This window comes from Pholis gunnellus (assembly GCF_910591455.1).
Source record: "Pholis gunnellus genome assembly, chromosome: 3".
NCBI classification, from domain to species: domain Eukaryota; kingdom Metazoa; phylum Chordata; class Actinopteri; order Perciformes; family Pholidae; genus Pholis; species Pholis gunnellus.
This window is the reverse complement of record NC_136529.1, coordinates 12,860,318-12,883,625: the sequence shown is the minus strand read 5'-3', so window position 1 is coordinate 12,883,625 and position 23,308 is coordinate 12,860,318. Positions and strand designations below refer to the sequence as shown.

Genomic DNA, 23,308 nt, shown 5'->3' with positions numbered 1-23,308 from the left:
CCTCGGTATCCATCTGCTGCTATGATACGCCATGAATATCAGCATGTAGAGAAACATGGACGTTACACACTCGGGCTGACTTTACCCTCGCACTACTCCTGATGGCTGGATGTGTTCTGCTGAGGAACTAAGCGCTCCAAATGTGAGCAGGGGGGGAGGATTGTATTTCACTCTGCACATGCACAGAGACCTCTGCTGCATATTGTATTCCCTGCAAGCTCAACATCTGCACATTAACTTAAGCTTGAAAGGTTAGGTTGCTTTGGTAAATGTAAGATGTAAGAATAACGCCCCGGTGTAGAGGCTTTTGTCTTAACAGGAAAAGAAGAGTTTCCTCATATTATGGGTAAAAGGTCCTGTTCCGCCCTCCAGTGCGCCTCCTCTGTATGTCTCAAACGCATCACCCTTACCCCATATTGACACACAATGAAACATCCCTCCCATTCATCTTATATCTGTTTGCTCCTGATGCTCATGCGTTAGAGAGTCAGAGAGTCAAACCTGTAAAGATGCCTGTCGACTACAGCGGGACGTGGGACATTGTCAGCAATGTCAACTTTGAGGGCTACATGGTTGCACTCGGTAGGTGTCACCGGTTCTTTGTATGAGCGGGGTTTTTTTTTTTTTTCAATGAGTGTTTGATTATTTATGAGGAAAATATTTATGTGTAGTGGATGGAGCAGGTTAACGCTTGTGGATGTAAAATTGTCCATCATAGTAAATTAATGAAGTATTTGATTCATCATCAGGGAGCATTTCTGTTGTGTGGATGTCCTGAAGAGGGTTACATATGCAGTGAAAGTTAATGTTCATTTATTTTCTGATCAGAGCATGACGGACGTGGTGGCGTGGTAAAGTTAACATGAAACTTGTTCTAAAAATAAATTCCTCTCACTTTGACCCGCAGGCATTGATTTTGCAACTCGCAAGATTGCCTCGATGTTGAAGCCCCAGAAAGTGATTAAGCAAGACGGAGATTGTTTCAGCATCAAGACATTCACCACTTTTAAAAATTACGAGACTTCATTCAAAATTGGAGAAGAGGTCAACGAGGTGACTAAAGGGATGGACAACAGGTCATGCCAGGTAATAATCACTACCCCAATATAAGACAATAAAAGCAAGCAAATGATTTTGTGTGGCTGTACTGTAAAAAAACAACATATTTATATGTGGTTTTATGTATTTGTATTTCATGTTTGTTCTCTATCAGACGGTGGTCAACTGGAAAGATGATAAGCTGGTGTGTGTTCAGAAAGGAGAAAAGAAGAACCGAGGGTGGACTCACTGGATTCACGGAGATGAGCTTCATCTGGTAGGACTGGTCTTCATTCTGGTGGCCCTTACTTTCCAGTTAGTGTTTGTGATAAACACTTTGTAAAATTCACTGTAAAAGTCATTATTTATAGTATTTTGTGGACTCATGCGCATAGAAAATGTATATATTAATTGGTTATGCACAAGATAATGTTGCTCTCCCTAAAAACTGATACAATTCCTGCAACTATATGATCATTTTAGCTTCTTTTTATTCTTTTTTTTACTGAAGTATATTTTCTCTCCTCAGGAACTTACTTGTGAGGATCAAGTCTGCAAGCAAGTTTATAAAAGGACTCTGTGAACTTGTCTTTTAAAACAATACCACGGCATTTCCAAGAAATGAGATTGCATAAAAAGCCACACAATGTAGTTTATATACTCATAAAGAACATGTCATTTGAGTGTGGGCTGATGTGTGTGATTAAATGTATCCACCGATGTAGTACATCCTCCGCACCACACGGTGGCGCTATGTATTAAACATTGAATTAAACTCGGAAGTTGTCTGTGTAAACTACTTGTGCCGCGAGTTTTTGTTTTTCACTTGAAATATGTGTTCACAAACTGCGTCTCGTTTCTTCTGTCACACCTTAATCCTGTGAGAAGTATCCAAACTTTCTAACTCAATTGAAGCCGCTGTGATTGGAAGAAAATGTCCGTTGATGAAGACGAGACTCAGCAGGTAAGAACGTTATTGACCGTTAACGGTAGCTAGCTACATATCCGTCTGGTACAGCAGCAGACAGGTAATACATCTATATTGATGCATTATATTTCTTGTAATTGTTTTGAGTTCAGAGGTTAAAGGTGGCCGTCCATTATGCTGTGGGTCGCCTGTGTCAGAGGATGGGAGAGGACCACCGGAGAGACTTCAGCCGACAAGTCGTAGCAGCGATAGCCGAGACAACCTTCAGACAATGCGGTGGGTTTATGTCAACAAGATGCTGGTCCAGCAGACACCACCAGAGACATACAATATACATATATATATATATATATATATATATATATATATATATATATATATATATATATATATATATATATATATATATATATATATATATATATATATATATATATATATATTTGTACAAGTAATAAAAGCTCTGAAAGTAAAAGTACTCATTATGCAGACTGGCACTTTACATAATTGGATTATATCAGCTAGACTTACATAGAGTATCTGGTTGTAAAATGTAGTGATGCGTTTATGTGTGACAATGTGAGTATTAGTTTAATGTTGCAGCTGGCAAAGGTAGTTTACAGTAATCTATAATAATGACTTATTTATTATATTGTGTATTTATTAGAATCTGAAAAGTAACAAAGTATAATTGCATAAAATGGAAATACTCCAAAAAAAGTACCTCAATGTTGTAATTTTGTACAGTACTTTATTGAATGTACTTGAGTGGAGTCCCTGCATTGGATTATACTTTAGTGTTTTGCGTTATTTTTTGTACTCATTGTTTACATGCCTTTATCACACAGTTCTCAACCAGCACGCAGCCCAGTATAATAGATCCATCTCACATCCACAAGGCTCTAATGCAACCAAAACACTTCATAGACGTCTCAGCATCAACTCATTCTACTGTCACTCAACCTAACAGAACTCTGAGGTGTTGGGTGCTGTAGTGCGTTGAGCCCGGCCTGGACCCTTTGATGTCTCTCATTTCCTGTCAGTTCTCTAAAGTCTTTCTGTCGTATTAAACCCTCATCATTCTGAAAAATGACCTAAAGGACAAACACGGTGGCATTACGTTTATATCACTTAATCCTTCAGAATATGTTCCCTAAATATCTGAAATCCTGTTTTATGTTTGACTTTTTTTGACGTTATTCCAAAATGCACAAAATGAAAGTTATTCCAGTATCGTGTGTACAACACATGTATGTCATAGCTGCTACTGTAACTCCTATAGATGTGCAGTAGATATAGAGCAGCGCTACACAACCCTGTCCACAGCTTACTGTCCACATTATGTTTCCTCTCAGCTGTTCAGACATCCAGCCTTCATTGTTCTGTCACAACACACAACACACTCATCTCACAGACACTCTGCTTCCTCTATGTGTGTGTGTGTGTTTGTGGCTGTTAACATATAAACGCTTCCAGAAATTTGCTCTTTTGGTGTCTACTTGTATTTGTTCTTTTATACAAAGCTGGTATTTAAAATGTGCACATTTTTATTTTAGTTCTCTAGCTTCCAGCTCCACAAACTGCTGCCATTTTGACTGTGAAGAGTACTGAGAAACATGTGTAACTAACTGTAAATAACTAATATTCTGACTCATGTACATATAGTCATGTATACTTCTCATGTATGTAAAAGTATACAGCTGGACAAAATACCATTAATAAGTCATAGCTATTTCATAATTGCCACAGGTCAATCTAAACTCAACATCCTCATTGTTTTCAGATACATTTGCTAAAGACCTGGAGGCCTTTGCACGGTGAGAATCTTTTTGTTACCATAACAGATGAGTTAACCATGTGCTGTCTTTTAATTTATAAAATATCTGAGGTCTTTTGTCTCAGTCTAAGCTAGTAGAACTAGTATAATCTCCACTTTCTATAATACATCTCATTTACATTTTCATGTTTGATTTCAGGCACGCTAAAAGAAGCACGGTGTCTTCAGAAGACGTGAAGCTCGTCGCCCGGCGTAGTACTGCGTTGGTGAGTTATTTCTCTTGTCAGAAAGGAATCGCACAACACAGCGTCTTTAACTCATGAGTCACCAAATCAAACCTTTCATCCTCATAATGCAGAATACTGAAACTATCTATATATATTCTACAGCAGACAGCACACATGTTTAATTTGCCTTTATTTATTTCAGTCTGTCTACATACAAAATAAAAGTGAAGAACTGAACCAGGAGCAGAGGGATTTGAAAAAGAAGAATACTGGGAAGAGGAGAAGCAGAGACACGGAGGAGGAGAGCAGAGAATAAAAGGACAAGACAAACCTGCAGTCTCACTGGCGCCCAACATTCAAATAAACATGAAAGCCCACTAACACATGACAATAAGTTAACGGTAATTAGCATTTCAACTTTCAAGGATTCCACAGAATTAAATCTTATTTTATATAAAATGTTTTATGTACACTTTCTGAATGTTTGGAGAAGATGACTTCTGACTTATTTGTCGTGGGTCCTGTTGATGCATCGTCATGTCGTAGTGCATTGGCACTAGTATGACAAACAATGATGTATGATCACATTATAAAGCATAAATAAAACTACAAGAACTGTGCTAAACGATATACTTGCCTTGTTTTTCCCAACCGACAAATGAGCCGAATGTATTTTACACTTCAGGAAACCTCAACTGTAGTTACTGTCAGGCAAACTATCCAGTATGTACACGCAGTGACCACTTTATTAGGTACACCTGTATAATCAAATGCAATCCAATAAATCTACTCATTTCTTTAATTGACTTTTTTGTTGATAGTTAACCTATGACCTCCATAATTAGTGTTGCTGTTCGACTGGTCTGCACTATTCAGGCGTCTAATATTCTACCCCCTCCTGTATGTAAATGAGGACCAAACATTAGAAACATCCCCAACATAATGTAGCCACCACCTATGACCTCAGTGTTAAACATTGAATTTACACATTTACAACATCTAAAAATGCAACATGTTAAACTCCCTAAATGTAGACACGACTGTTGGATTGATTTGGATTGTACAGGTGGAGCTAGAAAAGCAGCACTAAGTGCATCTGGCCATCTAAAAATGACAAAGCTCAGCAACGTGCCATCGTTTCATTACTTAAAACCAAATCGAAGACAAAACACTCTTGAGGCGACGACACATTGATGAGCTCATCTACATACAAAGAAGCCTCCTAACTTAAAAGTAGCTGTGGAAAATCAAAAAGGGATCATTAACTCGGACAAGCTATTAAAAGCAGCAAAAAGACAGGTACTACCCCATGTCATGTCTGAAGGCCACACACTGACTTCCGTCTTCATCCTTCAGAACAGACTTCAGTCAGGGTTCAAACGGAGACCTCGACCAGCAGAGCCCAAGGTCCCTAGATATGTGAATCGAATTAGATGGTTTTTTTATTTGACAAAACTCACCCAATTAATTATCAACTAAGCATCTATTCAAACGAACTTTATTATAGAACTCCCTTCATTTGACATGTTTTTAAACACCTCACAAACAACACGAGAGCTACTGGGAGCTATTGGACACACCACTCCACGTTCTCACACTATCACTCGCGTCCCCCAGAGTCTTCAGCAGGTTGTCATCCACATCAAGTACACACTTACAGATCAGTTCAATAACAGGAAAGCACACACCATACAGCATTCAAATCAGATAATAGAAGCAGTACAAATATTCATCACAACATTCCACTACAGTTTGATATTTCTGCACTTGATCGACATACTTAATAAAAAGTAAGGGAAAACTTGCAAAGACTTTTAAAAAAAATAAAAGGAAAAATCTTGAAGTACTACTTAAAGAATGTCCATGTTAGGGGAGACGCTCGCAGCGTCTGCAGCTTCCACTCACACATTCAGAAAGCAGTCATATTGGGCTCTTTCACTGCACAGCCAGTCCGTTTCACGCGTTTCTCCGTTCGCTCACTCATCGCTTCACTCTTCGCCACAAGCCATCCTCAATCGCACTCATCAGTTCTTAAAATGTCAGTTGCGCCGTTCTTTCCATTTTTAAAAGTGGATAAAAGTGAAAACACCCACCGTCTCTCAGAACATGCGGAGTGAAGCCGTTCTTTGATGGCATAGCATTTACAGGTGGGAAGAGGGAGAATGATACCGATATCACCCCAAGAATGCTGCCAAAGAGGAACTTCCTCACAGGAAAATGGAAGAGAGGTGAACTGCAGAAGAGATTTCAATGAAGGCGTTTCCACAGAACTTGACTGTAAATAAAGTTGCACTTAAAACATTTAGCTTTCAACCAGATTCTTCCCAATGCAAGATTGCCTTTTAAGTCGATGACGAAGCCGGATAATGGTGAAACACAAACATTCATGCATTTTCAAAATGGTTATCACATTTCACAATACATGCATTAGAGAATCCAGTTGAAATGGATACAAACAAATGAGACATCAAAAATAGCACTTTAGTCAAACATCCTGGTAAACTATTCACTTCAACACTTTCTAAATTAAATCTTTAGCATCTTTTCCAAATGTACAAAACATCTTCCACAAAAGTGTTAAGTTTTCAGATACGCATCAACACCAGAAATTAACTTTTGAAAAGACTCATCTCTGTCACAATACTTACCATACAAATAATTAACTTACATACCCCACCCAGATGACTTTGACTCCATACTGGACCCAAAACCTGAACTAAACCCACTACCGCTGGTTGCAGAGTTTGACCCTGTTCCCCAGCCCAGACTGGCTGAGCCGGTGCCGTAGTTGCTGTTGCCGCCTGCACTGAAAGACTGACTCTGGTCCCGACTAGAACTGGTTCCGCTGGAGGTGCTGCCTGAGGTGGATGTCTGCTGCTGGCTAGCCAGCATACCCATCATCCCCCAACTACTCTGCAGGGCCGCCTGAGCAGCAGCCATCATAGCAGGGTTCAGATTGAAGTTACCAAAATTAGCCAGACTACTGTTAGTGCTGCTCCCCCCTAACCCACTACGGCTGGTACCACCACCAGCACCACCAAATGCTTGAGCTCCAAAACCGTTCCCAAACCGCGTTGTACGATCAAACTGCCTATTGCCGTGTTTGGGCTCAGCATTTGAGATGTGAACACTGACACCTTTGATAATCAGGTCCTCGCCACAAAGACCCTGGGCAACCTATGAGGGGGGTGAAAGAAGAAATTAATGAGGTCATCTGGGCAATGGTACCACGCCAACAGGAGGCACTTTCTAAAAATGTAACATTATACCTGATCATCTGCAAATGTGACAAAGGAAAAAGCCCGGAATGGCTTTGGGATGAACACATCTGTGACTTCACCATACTGCATGAAGAACTGCCGTAGGTCGTCGGTGGTCATGTCTTCTGTGCAACGGCCTACAAATACTTTCCGGCTCCTCAAAGGCTCATCGGGACCCTGCTGTACCCAAAAAGGGACAGAAATAAATACTACAGCTTATAAGGTAATAACACAGTTGTGTATTCCCATAAAGTGTAGGGATACACATGGACATTACCAGATTCACCTTTGAGTTAGGAAGCTTGCAGTCACACCATCTCCCGTCAATCATGTGGCGCTGGGAGATCACTTTTTCTTGTGACTCATACTCTGTAAATCTCACAAAGCCAAATCCTTTGGAGTTTCCAGTCTTGGCGTCTCGTTTTACCTGAGAGAAGAAGAAGCACGGAGCAATGAAGATCAGTTGTCACCACGTACAACCCACAGCAATGTGCGTTTCTATTAATGTTATACTAGTAATGTTATACCTGGACCATGATGACTTCTCCAAATGTGCTGAAGTAGTCTTTCAGGTCCTGCTCACTGGTTTTCCAAGGAAGACCCAGTACGATCAGATCAGACGTCTTCATGTCGCCCCTCTTCATTTTCACAGCAGAGGAGGCGTCAATCTCCTCCATTTTCCTTTTGTTGTCTAAAATGTGATCAACACAGAGGAATTCATTTAAATACAACTCAACGTGCCATCACTACCCTGACTTTGATAATAATCGGCAAGAACTAAACTAGATTCCAGTTCTATGAGCAAAACATGCAATCAATATTATCTATTTATCGTTTCCACTGTTCTAATATTTTGGACTTATTTTTTACAACTGTATCACAAGAGCCTAATTGATTTGAAAACAATAATGTCTTTCATGTAATTGATTTGTAATGATTATGCAGTTGCTAGAACGTAGTTTATTGGGTACATATAACATACCACAATACCCTTCAAATAAACCCTACTTTCAAACTAATCCCATGTTTATGTAAATAAACAAATAACGTTTTAAAAACGTATTGTCAACTTTATGGTGATTTTAGACGATGCAGTATTATGTCCAGATTAAGGCATAATATTCGAGGTGTTTTCTAATACTTTGACATCACATCCTGATCTATGGCAGTAGTAGACTTAACATTACAAACAGATCTGTATAATTCAATACAAGTCATGGACACCAACTGCATTCTCTAGAATGACCAGAATGTTAACTGGAGTTTCAAGAAAACATGTAACGTCAACCTCCAAGAAGATAGCATTTCTTGCAGTGCTGCTGTCTAAATAGATTGCCAACTTCACAAATACAAAACATTGATCTTGTTTTGTTTATTTTTGTGAATACACTTTGCGTCTCAAAGTGCACGTTTGTGGGCGTGGACAAACTACAGGTCACGTCATTGTCATCTATTTTCAGTGCGCTGAAGCTACATCATGAATTATAAATACCCTCGCATACCTATTCGGGTAAAGTGATACGTGAAGGTAAAACACGAATGCAACGCGGTATCATATCTACCTTTTGGATAGTTCACCACATACACCACATTCCCCCATCCGTTCTCTGGCGCGTGGAGGACCCCTTCCACGAGACGCACTCCTCGCATGCACTGAGACACGGGGCTCCTGAAGCGTAGGCCACACGCCCCTGGGAACTGAGCGGCCACAGTGGAAAGCAGAACCGTGCCGTCGTCCTCGGACGGTATCTCCATGGGTTCCTCGTTTTCCTCCTCTGCCACCCGAATATATACTTCCGCCATATTGCCCAAAACCGAAAACTCCTCGTGTGAATCAAAACAATGCTAACGGTTAGCAATCAGCAGCTCGGCTGGTTGTCCACAATAACGGCTAACGGTAGCCGACGTTGCTAACAGCACTGTAGTGGTCACGCTAGTTGGTTAGTTATATTTTTAGGAAAAGACGAGTCAAATTAAAAAAAGAACAAAAAAAAGGCTTTCGGAGGAGTTAAACCTCAAGTTACTTCATAAATAATATTCGCACCGCTCGCGAGCGTGCATCGGCCTTGCTGTTCCTTTGTTCGTCGGGACCACAGAGACCTGTGTCGTTACACTGGACAACTACTGTGCAGCTGCGCCGCGTGATAACAACTGCGCACGGCCCCACGCTAACTGATCCAACAAAGCGATGTCCTCGATGCTAGTGTGGCTGATGAAGTTATCCAACTGCAACAAAACGCCTGTTTCGTCTCAAATGCACTGTTGGAAATGCAACGGGGGATCTTTTTTTTTTCCACGAGGGGAAATATGAAACCACCATGTACGGCCTACCAAAATGGCTTAATCCAATCGAAAAGGGAACTACGTCACGAGGCTGGACGGTTCAATTTCATGGTGGTGTTTGTGTCTAGAGTGTGTCGTTAATATAGGAAAATATAAATTATTGGTCTGTATGAAGTTGTAAAACCAACACTATACATATAAAATATGCGTATTGTTTGTATGGAATATTCTACAACTTGATTAATTGTATTGTTGATATGTAACTATATTGTGCACCCCCTCCCGTAAGGGAGTATGGTAGGCCATATTTCCACTAGCTTCCGTGTTTTATGTTGTTGCAGAGCTGGGAAGATGGCGGTTGCAATGAGCCGCAAGTGCGTAATTTCGTTGGAGACACGGTATATATATATTGTATATATACAAACATATATATATACATATAGGAAAAAGGAGGAAGACTCATGAATTACCATACTTCTTTTTTTCAGCATAATTTTCTAGACTGTTTTAAATTAAATGTTGTATAACATACTATATTTGTACATTATACTATGCTTTTTTTTAACATTTGTATGGAAAAACTATACAACGCCATTTGTATGACATTCTAAGCTATGTTTATGAAATTAATATGACATACATTTCATTTATTTTACATTTGTATGTAATAATAAAAGAACAAATAATAATAAAAGATTTTTTAATAAAAAATGTTTGACCTGCTATACTGACTTTATTTTATATGTTTATGATATTAAACTATATATTTATATGTAAAACATATAACATACTATATTATAGGATTTTCATGGCATGTTATACTGTGATATTCTTTATACATTTTTATGACATGCCATAATATTACTTTTTGTTTTACATTTTAATGACATACTATACTATGATACTTTTGAGACATTTTTATGGTACATTACTCTTGACATGTGAAGTATGACTTTTTTCTACATTTTTATGACATAATAAACAATCACATTTTTTTATGTAATATTATACTAATATTGTTTTGACATTTGTATGACATGCTAAACTATTACTTTAGTTTACATATTTATGACAAAAATATGTCATACTTTATGTAGTACTAAAATCTAACTTTTTAGATTTTTCTTTACGACATACTATACTATTTACATACTACCTTTATGTATTACTATAATGTAACTTTTAAAACATTTTATTAGATGCTGTATTGGGATATTTTTACGACGAACTATACGCTGACATTTTTATGGCATAGAACACTATGTTTGTTATATTTCTATGTTCAATTACTTTTTTAAACATACTATTCTATGACACTTTCATGGAATACTATAAATTACTGATGCTATATTGTGACTTTTTATGACATACGCTGCTTTTAATTGCATGAAGATAGACTATAAGTTTGACCTGCTCCACAACAACAGTGCTTGGCTGTGCAGTGTTTTCCTGCAGGGTGAGCTGGTGAGCAGTCAACAGGTACCAAAAAGAGCTGAAAGTATGAATTACTTCTTTTTTTTTTTTACAGTTTTATAACATGCTATACTATCACCTTTTTCAATTTGATTACATACTGTACTGTGATATTTGTGACATTTTTATCACATTCTATTACATCACAAATAAAGTCTTCCACATTGATGCCAAATGTCTCAATTACAATTTCTGATCAGAAAGATTTACCTTCAATTTAAAACGTTCTCAATTCTGTTATATTGCCTTATTTTCAACAATGATAACCACTGCATCACAATGCATTTTGTTGCGATCAAAGCATTTCTGTGATATGTAGAGAATTTGTTCTAAGATTATAAAATAAATTGCAAGTCTGTGTGAAGTAGCCGACTAGACCGTAATACACAAGCTTATAAAGAGGATATCAATTCAGTTGACTGTCTATAAATCTGGAAACTTGTTCCAATACCATCCAACAAGACCTACCTTTTTTAGTTTTTACATAGAAATATGCAAAATCCAGTAAGTATATCAAAATATAAGAGTACAATACAGGTAACACAAAATAGTCAACCCACGACATGACTTTTGAATATGACAAGTCAAAACTACAGTATTAATATGAGAACTGCTGCAAGACAAAAGTAGAGCGCAGCACCTAAAAACTACAATTCATTAACTCACAAAATTGTATCCAATTGTCATTCAGTGTTAGTAATGTTTGTTCTAAATAGACCAGGACAAAATTGAATGAGCAGAAAAAAAAACCTATAATATATACACAAAAATGTAATGCAGTTCATAGATTCGACTCAACAAAGAGATCTCAAACAGCTTTTTATTACATTTTTCAATCAATAACAGTACAATTTAGTACAGTATCTATCTTGCATCCAGCTCACCGTGTAACACCAACAGACTGAAATGAAATACAAAAAGTGAAAAGGTACATAAGGGTGCAGAGCTCTATAATATTAATGAAAAGAGAAAAGGGAATCCATCTCAGTTGAATTGCATTTTCACTTGTGGCCACACACGAATACATCACATTTATTGTACATCATCGCAGAAAAAAAGAAAAGAAAAGTGAAAATATGTCACAACTTTAACAAAAGTGCTTCTGTATACAGTGAAATGTTGTCATTCAGATGCTCTGATTTTCAATTTAAGACCAAGAAAAAAAAAAAAAAAGAAAATGTACAAAAGTTTAAGTATGGACAGTATGTGAGGACGTTTTTGTTCCATTGAGAGTGAAGATTTGGAGGAGAGAAGAAGGACTTGTCAAGGATAGAATTCTTACAATGATTGTTATTATTACAAAAATTGGCATCAATAGAACTGGTAAGCATAATTTACACTGAGTATGCAGTCAATATTAAGTCTGTCTCCATTCTTGCTCACTCTGGTGCATAGCGTTACCAGTATTAGCACATTATGTATGCAGAATTTGAGCCAAAAAGAAATTGGCTTCTGTTAAGTTCGATCAATAGGTTACTCTCCTTTTCAGAAAAAAAAAAAAAAAATCTAGGATTTTGCACCATTGAAAGCAAGTCTACAGCATGCACATCTAAATTAACCCATGGCAGACAAAATTAAATGTCTTAACTTAAATCAGACCATTATTTTCAGACATTGATTTGTACATTTCATTCACAGAGTTGCAACTGCAGTCCCAAGCAAAGGAAGGGTCTAGTCAGGTGAGGTGTTTCACTCAAAGTGGATACTAAACACAATCCCCCATCCATATAATAAAATCCAGCCATGCCCCAATTATCTCAGCACCTACCTTGCTACCCCACCCCTTCCCACCCAAAGTCAAAAGGCATGTACAAGAATTAAGGGGGTTAACTGGATAAGTTACTCGTAATAACTCCTTTTGTACTGGAATGAGCATTCATAACTTATAGCATGTGCTTGGTTAGTTAACATAGTATTAGTTGAGAGGCAAAGCTTCTTCATGTGCAAAAGGCTGTGATGAAACAAAAACAGCTAGTATATAAATACATAATGGACATTTTGAAAGCTGCTCGTGTAATATGACCCAAGCTTTTACTTGCTGCATGTTTTCATGTCATCTGTCTTATATGATTTAACTGGATTAGAAAGACAAGCTGTAATTCAAACATATCTAAAACCACTAAAGAAATATGACAAAAAGAAAGCCATCAAGAATAACAAACCATCAGAATAGAATTCTTAAAAAAAAAAAAAAAAGAAAAAAGTTAAATAATTTGTACAATTACACTCCAACATTTGCTTTCAAGACGCACACATTTGCATGGGATGATAGTGTTGTTTTCTCTTTCAAGGTAACATAAAATGGTCCAAGAAGGAATGCACAAGTTTCTGATTTGATACCACAGGAGATCCTTTAACTAGGTGATAAACATTTGTGCTCTTCTTTGTGTAGGAAAGGCATTGGTTTCCCTTCGTTTTTGTGGTGTCCAAGTCAGTTTAAACAGTGTTGAAGAAGATGCTGTGAACATTCTGAAGTTGTAATGGTCTTCCAGTCAACTTTGGAGTTAAAAGAACATCTGGGAAACAAAGACAAACGAAATTGAGAATTTAACTGGTCTCATTTGACCTACAGTTGTAGCCGCCTCCTGTAAATGTAGGACCTAATGAGCAAAGATCTAAACAACGAGCTATCTAATAACACAGATAGACATAAGGATGCAGGAGGAAGCTTGTGTTCATTATAGGCACATCTGCAACCAGCTGCAGAACAAGCTTACATGTTTTGGCCCGTTTTGGAGATGTTGGTATTGGAAGTGTTCCGGTTTCCGTTTGTACTCCCAGATGTATTGACCAAGACGTTTGAACGGGCTTTGGTTGCATGCAAGTAAACAGTCGTAAACAGAGTTGAGAGCAAAAGAGGCGGGGCGCCAGAGGTGGGCAGAGCACCCAAAAACTGTATTCAAGTAAAAGTACTGTTGCTTTGCAAAAGTATAAAGTGAATTACTTGCTAGCCAGTTAAATACAAATGATTCTGTACAATCCTGTTACTGTCCACTACCCGTTCACATAGCCAGTCGGAACCAGTTTACTGAATAAATGTATCTGCCGTTTTTTAGGGATAACACCCAACATACATGTGGTTGGTCTCTTGGTCAGGGAGACATTGAACAGTTCAGTTATAAGAGATATTATTTTCCCCCCTTAGCTCCGTAACAATGTCACATTCGTACAGCATGTTAATTCTTTATGACAACGCCAACACAAATCTCAAATTTGAGCCGAGCCATTCTGCTTGTGACATTAACCTGAATTTATTTGTGATGAAAATGAGAAATGTCATCTCTGGATTAGATAACCTTCCACATACACAACAGACAATATCTGGTCTGTATCTCTCAACTCTGATCACAAAATACTTCCAACATTACATTTGCTTTTTTGGCTGCTATTATATTATAATTTGGCAAATAAATCATCAAATAGTGTGCATGTTCATTATATACTGTGTCTGTTATGTCAAAACCTAAATATAGAGTTTAAACATGTTTCAGTGTCCTTCAACTTTTTGAAAATGTCTCATGTCATATGACTTATTTAGGATAATTAGGAGATACTATGATGTTTCATCATTCATTGCCTAATAAATACAATCTGTTCACTTCTTCACTTTGACCTGAGGGAGACTATCTGTGGTTGAGAAATAAACGCAGTTTTCCTTTTCTTGTGTTAATAATTAGGTCACTAGGTTTCTGTCTCTGCATCAAGCTACACCAGTGAGCATGACTAGTTAAATACACACTGCTTGCATACCGTTAGCTTTAATATTCACATTACGACTGAAAGCAGGGGTAGTAGTAGATGATACCGTGTAAATATGTTATTACACTTATTAGCATTAACACAACAGACTGTCAGCTCAGTGTCGACAATTCTCTGATGTTCTGACTTCACTGCCCGCTGTTATTGCGTCTGTAAATATTAGCTGCTAGCACTATTTGACAGTGATAACGTTAACTTTGCTCGAGCTGTAACTTCAGCACTGCTGCTTTTAACAGAGCTACGCTAACAGTGCTAGCAGACCTTCCCCTTAACGGACCATGAATGCATGAAAGTAAAATTAGCATGAATGATGATGATGTACCCAAACGTAACGGAGTAAAAAGTAATGATTTTTCTAGAGGAAGTGACAGCCCGGCTATCCGTTATCAGTCAATCCACCGGACACCAGAAATACTGGCCGTTGGTGCCAACTGCTAAACTGTCGTCAGACCGAAAGCTAATGGGTTCCGAAACTGTGTTTAATATTATTGGAAGTGGCTGAAATGTCTATCTGAGGTGCGCTTATCGGCCACTATTAGTCAAAAAATAATCCAGGATTCATTCAAGCTAACAGGCGTCTGAAATATGCAAAAGACTAAGAAACCCACAACGCTACATTAAATGCACTTAAACCTGTAAGGGGACAAAAGTAGTGCAAAAGCACATCAGCTTCCACTCCAGCCAAGCAAAAGATGATGCTTCAACAAATGTACACATACAGCTTTTGGACTAGTACTTTACTAAGAATAGAAACGCTGTAGGTACAAATGTATGAAACAATAATACAAATTGAAAAAAAAAAAAAAAAAGAAGAACCTTCAGGCTTCAATTCCAGATCTTCAGAAAACTGTCCCAGGATCCCGTTGCGACTGCCATGCCATCATCAGTAACTCCCAGGCAGCTGACGCGGTTGTCATGTCCAGCCAACACACCTAGACAAGCACAGCAATTATAATTTGGTCTACAAGACGGCAAGCGAGTACATTTCATCAGAAGTCATTATTAACCCAAGCACATTTTTGTAACATGTTGCAGAAATAAGGCTGCTTTTTGAGATCATGCATTGATGGCTTACCAGCACGGTCAGCTTTTAGTGTGTCCCACACATTACAGTTGAAGTCATCATATCCCGCCAGAAGAAGACGGCCACTCTTTGAGAACGCAACGGAGGTGATTCCACATATGATATTGTCATGAGAGTAGATCATTAATTCCTGATCAGCACGCAGATCAAAAAGCCTGCAGGTGGCGTCATCGGAGCCCGTGGCAAAGGCATTGCCATTAGGGAAGAACTAGAGATTTCAAAAGAGAGATCATTAGTGCACAATAGAGGAACACACAAAAACAAAAAGTACACCTATGCTGCTAAACAAAAACACAAAAGAACATCCCATCCCTTTAAATAACTTACACAGATGGCATTGATGTCAGACTCATGGCCAGTGAAGGTCTGTCTGCACATGCCCTCTCGGACATCCCAGAGTTTAGCAGAGGCATCACAAGCACCAGAGACGAATAGCCGAGAGTCGGGGGCCAATGACAGGCTCATGACATCGCCTGTGTGTCCAGCAAACGTGGTCGTCTGCTGGCCGGTCTCAATGTCCCAAAGTGCACTATAATATGAAATACACAATCAAGATACACGTACGCATTTTATGCAACGTCCGTACAGCAACTCAACGTAGGCAACACTTTTACTTACCAAGTGGTATCTCCAGAGCTTGTAACAATCTGGTTGTCATCAAGGAAGCGACAACAGGACAGGTATCCTGATATTCAGAGAATCAATAGAGGAGTCGTTAATATGGAATTTCACGTCAGATACATAACTAGCAGTAGAAAACCAACGAGCTAAGTGGATCATATACCTGTGTGTCCAGCGAGCTCACGGCTCACACGTACATTGCCCTCGCGTGTTTTCAGGTTGTAAATGGAGCAGATGTTGTCTAAGCCACCACAGGCCACATAATTTCCTGAAGGTGCATATGCACAAGTCATGACCCAGGAAGATCGAAGTGGGATGGCATGAACCTACAACAAATGGGACAACACACGTTAAGTTCCTTAAACGTCCATTTTAGGGTCAGGATTTATTTTTACAGTGGCTACATTTACTAACCTGGTAAATTGGAGAGCAATAAGATTTGAGTTTTCATTAAGATAACTTTTGACACTATTTACAAACTGTGCACCACATCCACCCATCACAATTACTGCACAGCAGACACACAGGCCCCCGGGCAGAGGCCATAAAATGCTTCTCTCTCAGCTGATCTGCAACCCTTTAAAATGTATTCAAGATGAATTCTGCATGGGCAGTTAGTTACCCTCCTACTTCTAGTTGAACCTCATGAGCGCCATAATAATAGGTGCATGTTTTTAAATATAGTGTAGCAGGAACAATATGAAAAGGCTTAACAGATGTATAGTCATTGATGTGAAGCACCAGAAACCACGCCCATATCATTCATCTGGATCTGCCTCAAGTTCTTAAACTGCAGCAGCTATTACTGTGTTTGCCTGTAGATGGTAACATTGGCATGCCAACACAACCGCCATTATTGTTCTGCTTTCCAATGACTATAGATGACACAGATTGCCATTTGAAGATTCAACCATCACTTAATTAATCCCTGTCAAAATAAAATAAAACATGGCTTACCTTATTTGTGGTATAGCTGTCCCAAATAATGAGTTTTCCATCTTGAGAGGCACTGACCAAGAGCCTACAAAAATGAAAACAGCAATATTAACACCACCACTACTACAACAACAACCAGAGTCATTGCACACAAGCTATTTTTATCTGGAATCATAAGCCAAAAACGGAGGGAAAAAAAGACTGCAGGAAAAAGACGCCAAACAGCTGAAAAACAACATTTAACAACTCCTACTTTTAGACATTGTTTAACTTTTGCACTTTGCATTGTGTTTTTGCTTGTTAAATGTTGAGCAACTACAAAACTTCCCTTTACACCATAAGTCATAAACTCCGGATACTTTACCTGGAATCTGTTCCCCAATGCATGGCATAGATTTTAGCCAAATGACCCCGCAGCGTTCGTCTTGTACGCATCTGGATTCGGCCAACGGGGTCAATGTTAGCTGAGATCTGCAAAATATTAAGTTCTTTGGTTACTTTCAGACCAAATGCTTTTCAACCTAAGAAACAGGCCATAGTGTTGATTGTTACCTGTGCTAACGAGGCATCTGCGCATGCTTTCCTGGCATCCTGAATAAAAGAAAAACTCAAGTCTTTAGGGAAGGATTTCTCACATCAATCGTCATTGTACAGGCTGAACTCTAACTCAACTTGTAAATGGGATTTTAAAAACCTGCTACTCACTCTGATCTGATTCTTGAGCTGCTCTGCCTCTTGGCGTAACTGGTCCAGTTCACTCATTTTATTCAGCTTTTTTAATTACCTCACTCCAGTTACCGGGGCACTTGTTGATCTAAAAAAGAAGAAAGAGAAGCACTTTAATCATTTGCATAAATCTTCACTATTCACCGCAAATCTTTAGCAATATATATTTACGATTTACCTGACAAAAAAAATAAATCTAACAGCAAAAGGTAATGGTAGAAAAAGGACTTCCAGCCAGTTCCCTTAAACATGAACTGACTTTTCAATCGACTAAATGGGTTAAAGTACTAGTACATAGTATTTGTTCAACCTTACTTTACTACCTCAATGTCACCAACATAATCCTGACACACAATTTAGATTGCCAGACAGATCTAGTTAAGGGCATGACTTTCCAATGATCCGAAAAGCAGTCATTATCCTGTTGACCTCAATCCCGTGGATATCATTTGAACCAAGTGATCAATAAGCCACTTAATTTAATACAGACAGAGCCGCGAGGCTGACTCAAAGTGTATCTAAAACAATACATTTTAAAGACTGAAGGCATGTTCCAAATATAATAATATAAAGTCTCACTTAATAAAGCAAAGAAATAAATTATTTCAAGTCCATTCAGTGATAAATATTTGAAGGAAGCCAAAGAAATTCACAAGAAACCCTCCAGCTACAATGACCGGCCCTGTACAAATGTGATAGAGTAAAAACTTAAGACAACCAGACAACATGTAATCCATATTTCCAGATAACCTGAACCAAGAGTAACATTTTGAGTAAGAATAAGATAATTACTCCACTATACTAATTTCAGTTACATTATCAGGGGATCGCTATCAATCTCTGGAGCACACTGTGCAATCCATCCGTTTGATGACACATGCAAAGTCCAAGTCTACCTATTTAAAGCAATAAAAAGCAGTTTTTGCAAATAAAGCACGCAAATAGTTGTGAACAGCTTACTGAATATACTGTCTCATTATTTTAAACTATCCCAGTAGTTTGTGAAAAAGTGACTGATTGCATATCAACTCCAGTTTTCCTGGGAAATGGAGAACTCTTCACACAGATCCAACAAAAGTTAATTCAGAAAACAATTGTAAATATACTCTTCATATGTGTGAGTTTGTGTATGATTAAAATGGTAAATATGTTGTTAGTGATACTATATCAGACTCGTAATTTCTGACTACATCTAGAAAACCAGCTAACAAAGCTAAGTATACAATTTTGACCAAAAGCAACATCAACAAAGATTTTCTACTGATCAACACGGCTGAGTTCATCCTAAAAAGGACTTCCCAAAGCCTCCTTCTGGAGATAATTTAAATGACATTGGGAGATTACAAACCAGAAACCACAATATTTACGTACATAGTGGCCCATCACTTATAAAAGCTGTATTCTATGAGAAATGTATCGCCCCCTTGTATCTTGCAAAAACAAACAAAGCCGATGTCTGCATAGTGTGGGGAAGCAGCTCAAAGTGCAATATGACATTGTTGTAAAACTAAAATCCAATTCAGATTCGTGGCAGTTTGCAAACAGCTACGCACCATTAAGTTGGACCAACCTTGCCTTCCCAGTTCCCTTACCTGGTGTCTATCAGTCAGCAGGCCTATGTCACTGGAGGCTCCAGAACAAGACCTCTTCTCTACCTCACTGTGATCCTTTAGGTCCTCTGATTGGTTGACCTTTTTACAGTTATCCTCTTACACTCATTGATCTATAAATAAATGTGTCATGGAATGTATTTATTATGCAGTATCATCAGGGGACAGCAGAATGCCGTTCTCACCTTGAACACATCTGAAGTTATTAATAAAAAATATTTTTATTTTTAGTGGGAAAAGTGAAGTTAGTTCAGTTTTTCAGTTCTGTCCATACAATATAATTGTTGTAATACCATGTATTTAGCCAAGAACAGACAAAGAAAAGACAACATCTAAAATATCTTTCAAGTCATTATTTAGCTTTTAAATGCAGTGCTGAGTAATCAAATTACAGGCTTTTGAGGTAAACCTGACAAGTTTCTGTCACTACTAATTGGTGATTTCCTCAAATGGCTATTCATTTTATTTAATAACATTAGGTATATATTAAATTCACACTTTGTTCTCAATCTAATAATTACAAGATGCAGTTAACTTTAATTATTTACCGTTTGGATACCAAGACGTAAAACTGTTACGTTAAATCCAAAAGATGTTATACGCCCAAGTTTTAAATCTGAAATATTATTTCCCATTGACTGCTGTGGATGCTTACAGTTAAGGAGTTCCTCTCTCTCATCACTTCTCTTTTCCAAGCGCCTGATCATAGTCAGCTGACTGCATGATAAACAATGAGCAGTGGCAAACAGCTCGGACTTGTAGCTCACTAGCTGTTCTCAGGTCCCTTAAGGGCAGTCTGTGCCTGCTGTTTTGTCTCCTTTATTTCCAGTTAAAATAAAAAATGATCTCTCTGCAGTAGTTTACATCTGTTCTCAAAGGACCCGTCTGCTTATCTGTGCTGTTAAACGATGATAATGCAATATTTCACAGGTCTAAAGCTGGATCATAGAAAAGGCCATAACCAGCAATATCACTGAGCAACTACATAATCCTAAAAGCTGAAATCCTCCGTCAATGAGTCTCTAATCCTATCCATGTCCACTCACATAAACAGCTGGCAAAGCCACTACAAGCATTAGAAATGTTTTCCCAATCATAAAAGGATGAGTTTAATCTTAATTCTTTTACACAAAACATGCTTAAAGCAAGTAGCTGGATTTAAACACTGCTGGGGAAATCATAAACCCAGTACAGTCCCTCTCTGTCAGTTGTGACCAGCTACTGTGTAATTAGTACCACTCCTACTTTAATAAACTAAGATGAAGTTGTCAAGGAAGATGTGTATATATCAAAGTAATTTGTGAATTACATACCAACAGGCACACTTAAAAGTAATGTTAAGACAAGTGATCAACATACCTAACACTCACATTGTCTAAATGAAGTCTGTGCACAGGTTTACCAATGAATATGTGTTCTGTGCCGATAGTTGACTTAGTCACTGTGTGCCGTCCTGTGATTTGCCTACAACAGTAGGCTCGTTTGCATTGTATTTGAATGGCTGCTGGGTAGCCGTTTTATTCAGTTTGTTTCTCTGGTATGTTTAGAGGGTTGGGCTGCTGAGGCTCTACACATATTGCAAGAGAAACTGAGTTGTAATTCAGTCCCATAATGTGGCAACATAGAGAGGATACGAGTATTAGTATCCGACTACGTGTAATCGGATTTCTACATGCACTAAACGCTGTACAATGTATTGATAATATGAATTGCACTGATGGAAATCTGAGAAGATGCAGCTAAACGCCATCTTGCAGACGGTTGTCCGCTAGTAGTTAGCCTGCTAGCTAGCTGACAGTGTAGGCCCGCAGGCAGGGAAGAGCTGGTTATGAAGAAATACATGTACGGTCTCTTTATCCGCAACAACATCGCTTGTAATTTAACAATGTCCGGTATACAAGCGAAGTCGATACAACGTAAGCTGCATTTCATGACAGAGAAATTAAAGTTTACAGCATCTAATGCAAAAATAACACAACCGCCGCTACTTCAGGGTGGACTCAGCTGCTCTTCCGCAATTGCACGGAGTGCTATGTGGTTAGCTTATAAGCCAATATAGTGGGCTAACCGAGAAACTCGGTGGTTGCGTGGCCTCCAGAAATCCACTTACTTACACACTAACAATCTCGTTAAACCAGACAGTGCAAAGTTGATGCGATTACGACGCATCCGTATATTTATTTGGTTCTCTAATCAGCCTGTAACAACTGCAAGGTCGGGCGGCTGTGGCCTGTTTGACTTCAGTAAGCAACAAATGCTACACCAGATGCGGGTGATTTATCATAAAGTAGTAAGATGACCGTCTATTTTACCTCCTGCATAACTACAAATTAGCCAACTGATGATGAGTCAATAAATAACATTACTGACCTAAGTTATAGGCGTTGCACCGGTCGTCCGTTGCAAGAAAAGCAGCAATATGCTAACTTATTGAGGTAAAAAAAAAAAGGGTGTTAACGCGGCTACAATAACTCACGTTAATAACATGTAGCTGATGCAAAGTTATGTGTAGTGTGACATTTTTACGCTGATTAGTGATCCTGGCTGCTCTGCTATTGCCAATAACCAATATTAGTTGTTAATTTGTTTACGGGACGTTTATTGTTCCAGCCCAACCCAATGTGTCATCATCCACCGACACAAACATCCTTAAAATGAACGTTAACATTCCGCGTAACGTCACAAAGCAAAACCCACAACCAACTATGGAACTTAAGGTGTAAACGTTATCACTTCAGTTGTGTTCAATACCGTTTGGGCATTAACTACACAGTACTTTAAAGTACTGTGTTTTAGGCCAAGAAGCACCCCTGTAGGGCCATAACCGACATCGAGGCTCACTGGCCAACATGTACGGTACTTAAACGCCAGTCAGGAGCTTTCCTAACACTAACAGTAGCGTAAGTTAACCGAACTCAATCGACTGGATGCAGAAGGCATTTACGTGGAGATATGTTTTGTAGCAATCAGTTTATCCACCAAAAATACTGAGCGTCAGGCTCCACCGCTGCAGACACTCTTGTACCTTTATCCGCCAGTATTTGCTCATGATATAACAGCCACCTGAACGTTAGCTAACGGCTAGGAAGCTATCTATCGCTAACGCTACCCCACCCCCGGACAGCTCTCTGCCACAATTAATCAGCAACGGGTATTAACATTTAAGTTACTGTGAGAGTTGTGGAAGCAGCATTACCGTCGCTTCATTTCACCTTACCTGATTCAATTTGCGTTTGGTTTTTTTCGTTTTGGCATTGACTGGAGAGCAAGACGTATACCTCCGATCCACGCATCAACGAACACCACAGCGCTAGCTCACTAACTAGCTAGCCAGCTAGCGTTAGTTTTCCGAGGAGCAGCCCTTCCCGAACGCAGGCTACGGCTAGGGAGCTCGACAACCTCAGCCAACCAACCGGAGAGGGGAGGGAGGGAGGGGGGAGAAATCACACCCACTAGCCTTGTACCTAAGATACTGCCCAGGCAGACAAAAAGGCTAATCTGTAAAGTCACTATACCTCACAGCCTACTGTCTCCCTTTTTGCCAAGCTTAACGTCTGCCCTTTTTCGTAGTTACACTCTCGTCCGG

At 38.8% G+C, this 23,308-nt stretch overlaps 4 protein-coding genes across 5 annotated transcripts; 2 read left to right on the top strand and 2 right to left on the bottom strand.

Moving 5' to 3' along the window:
- The first annotated feature begins 454 nt into the window (after positions 1-454).
- Positions 455-1,834, top strand: rbp7b (retinol binding protein 7b, cellular). The gene is made up of 4 exons (XM_079185344.1): positions 455-582; positions 908-1,086; positions 1,214-1,315; positions 1,568-1,834. Exons 1-4 carry the CDS (start codon positions 510-512, stop codon positions 1,619-1,621), a joined length of 408 nt encoding a protein of 135 aa, XP_079041470.1. The 5' UTR covers positions 455-509; the 3' UTR covers positions 1,622-1,834.
- On the top strand, positions 1,834-4,308 carry cenps (centromere protein S). The gene is made up of 5 exons (XM_079185355.1): positions 1,834-2,002; positions 2,119-2,242; positions 3,750-3,783; positions 3,943-4,009; positions 4,173-4,308. The coding sequence occupies exons 1-5, from the start codon at positions 1,973-1,975 to the stop codon at positions 4,284-4,286; spliced, it is 369 nt and encodes a 122-aa protein (XP_079041481.1). The 5' UTR covers positions 1,834-1,972; the 3' UTR covers positions 4,287-4,308.
- On the bottom strand, positions 4,308-9,551 carry tardbpb (TAR DNA binding protein b). Of its 2 annotated transcripts, none has more exons than XM_079185323.1 (5): positions 8,793-9,551; positions 7,758-7,921; positions 7,517-7,657; positions 7,240-7,410; positions 4,308-7,147 (listed from the first exon to the last, which is right to left on the bottom strand). In XM_079185323.1, the coding sequence occupies exons 1-5, from the start codon at positions 9,031-9,033 to the stop codon at positions 6,635-6,637; spliced, it is 1,230 nt and encodes a 409-aa protein (XP_079041449.1). In that variant the 5' UTR covers positions 9,034-9,551; the 3' UTR covers positions 4,308-6,634. The 2 variants fall into 2 exon arrangements, with proteins under 2 accessions (XP_079041449.1, XP_079041450.1); XM_079185324.1 differs by having other exon boundaries at positions 4,309-7,147; positions 7,240-7,407.
- Positions 9,552-11,792: 2,241 nt separating this feature from the next.
- gnb1b (guanine nucleotide binding protein (G protein), beta polypeptide 1b) lies at positions 11,793-23,297 on the bottom strand. Its single transcript, XM_079156531.1, has 11 exons — positions 22,940-23,297; positions 18,092-18,200; positions 17,939-17,977; positions 17,751-17,857; positions 17,408-17,471; positions 16,614-16,776; positions 16,448-16,514; positions 16,157-16,358; positions 15,821-16,037; positions 15,562-15,677; positions 11,793-13,502 (listed from the first exon to the last, which is right to left on the bottom strand). Exons 2-10 carry the CDS (start codon positions 18,146-18,148, stop codon positions 15,571-15,573), a joined length of 1,023 nt encoding a protein of 340 aa, XP_079012657.1. The 5' UTR covers positions 18,149-18,200; positions 22,940-23,297; the 3' UTR covers positions 11,793-13,502; positions 15,562-15,570.
- Positions 23,298-23,308: the final 11 nt, after the last annotated feature.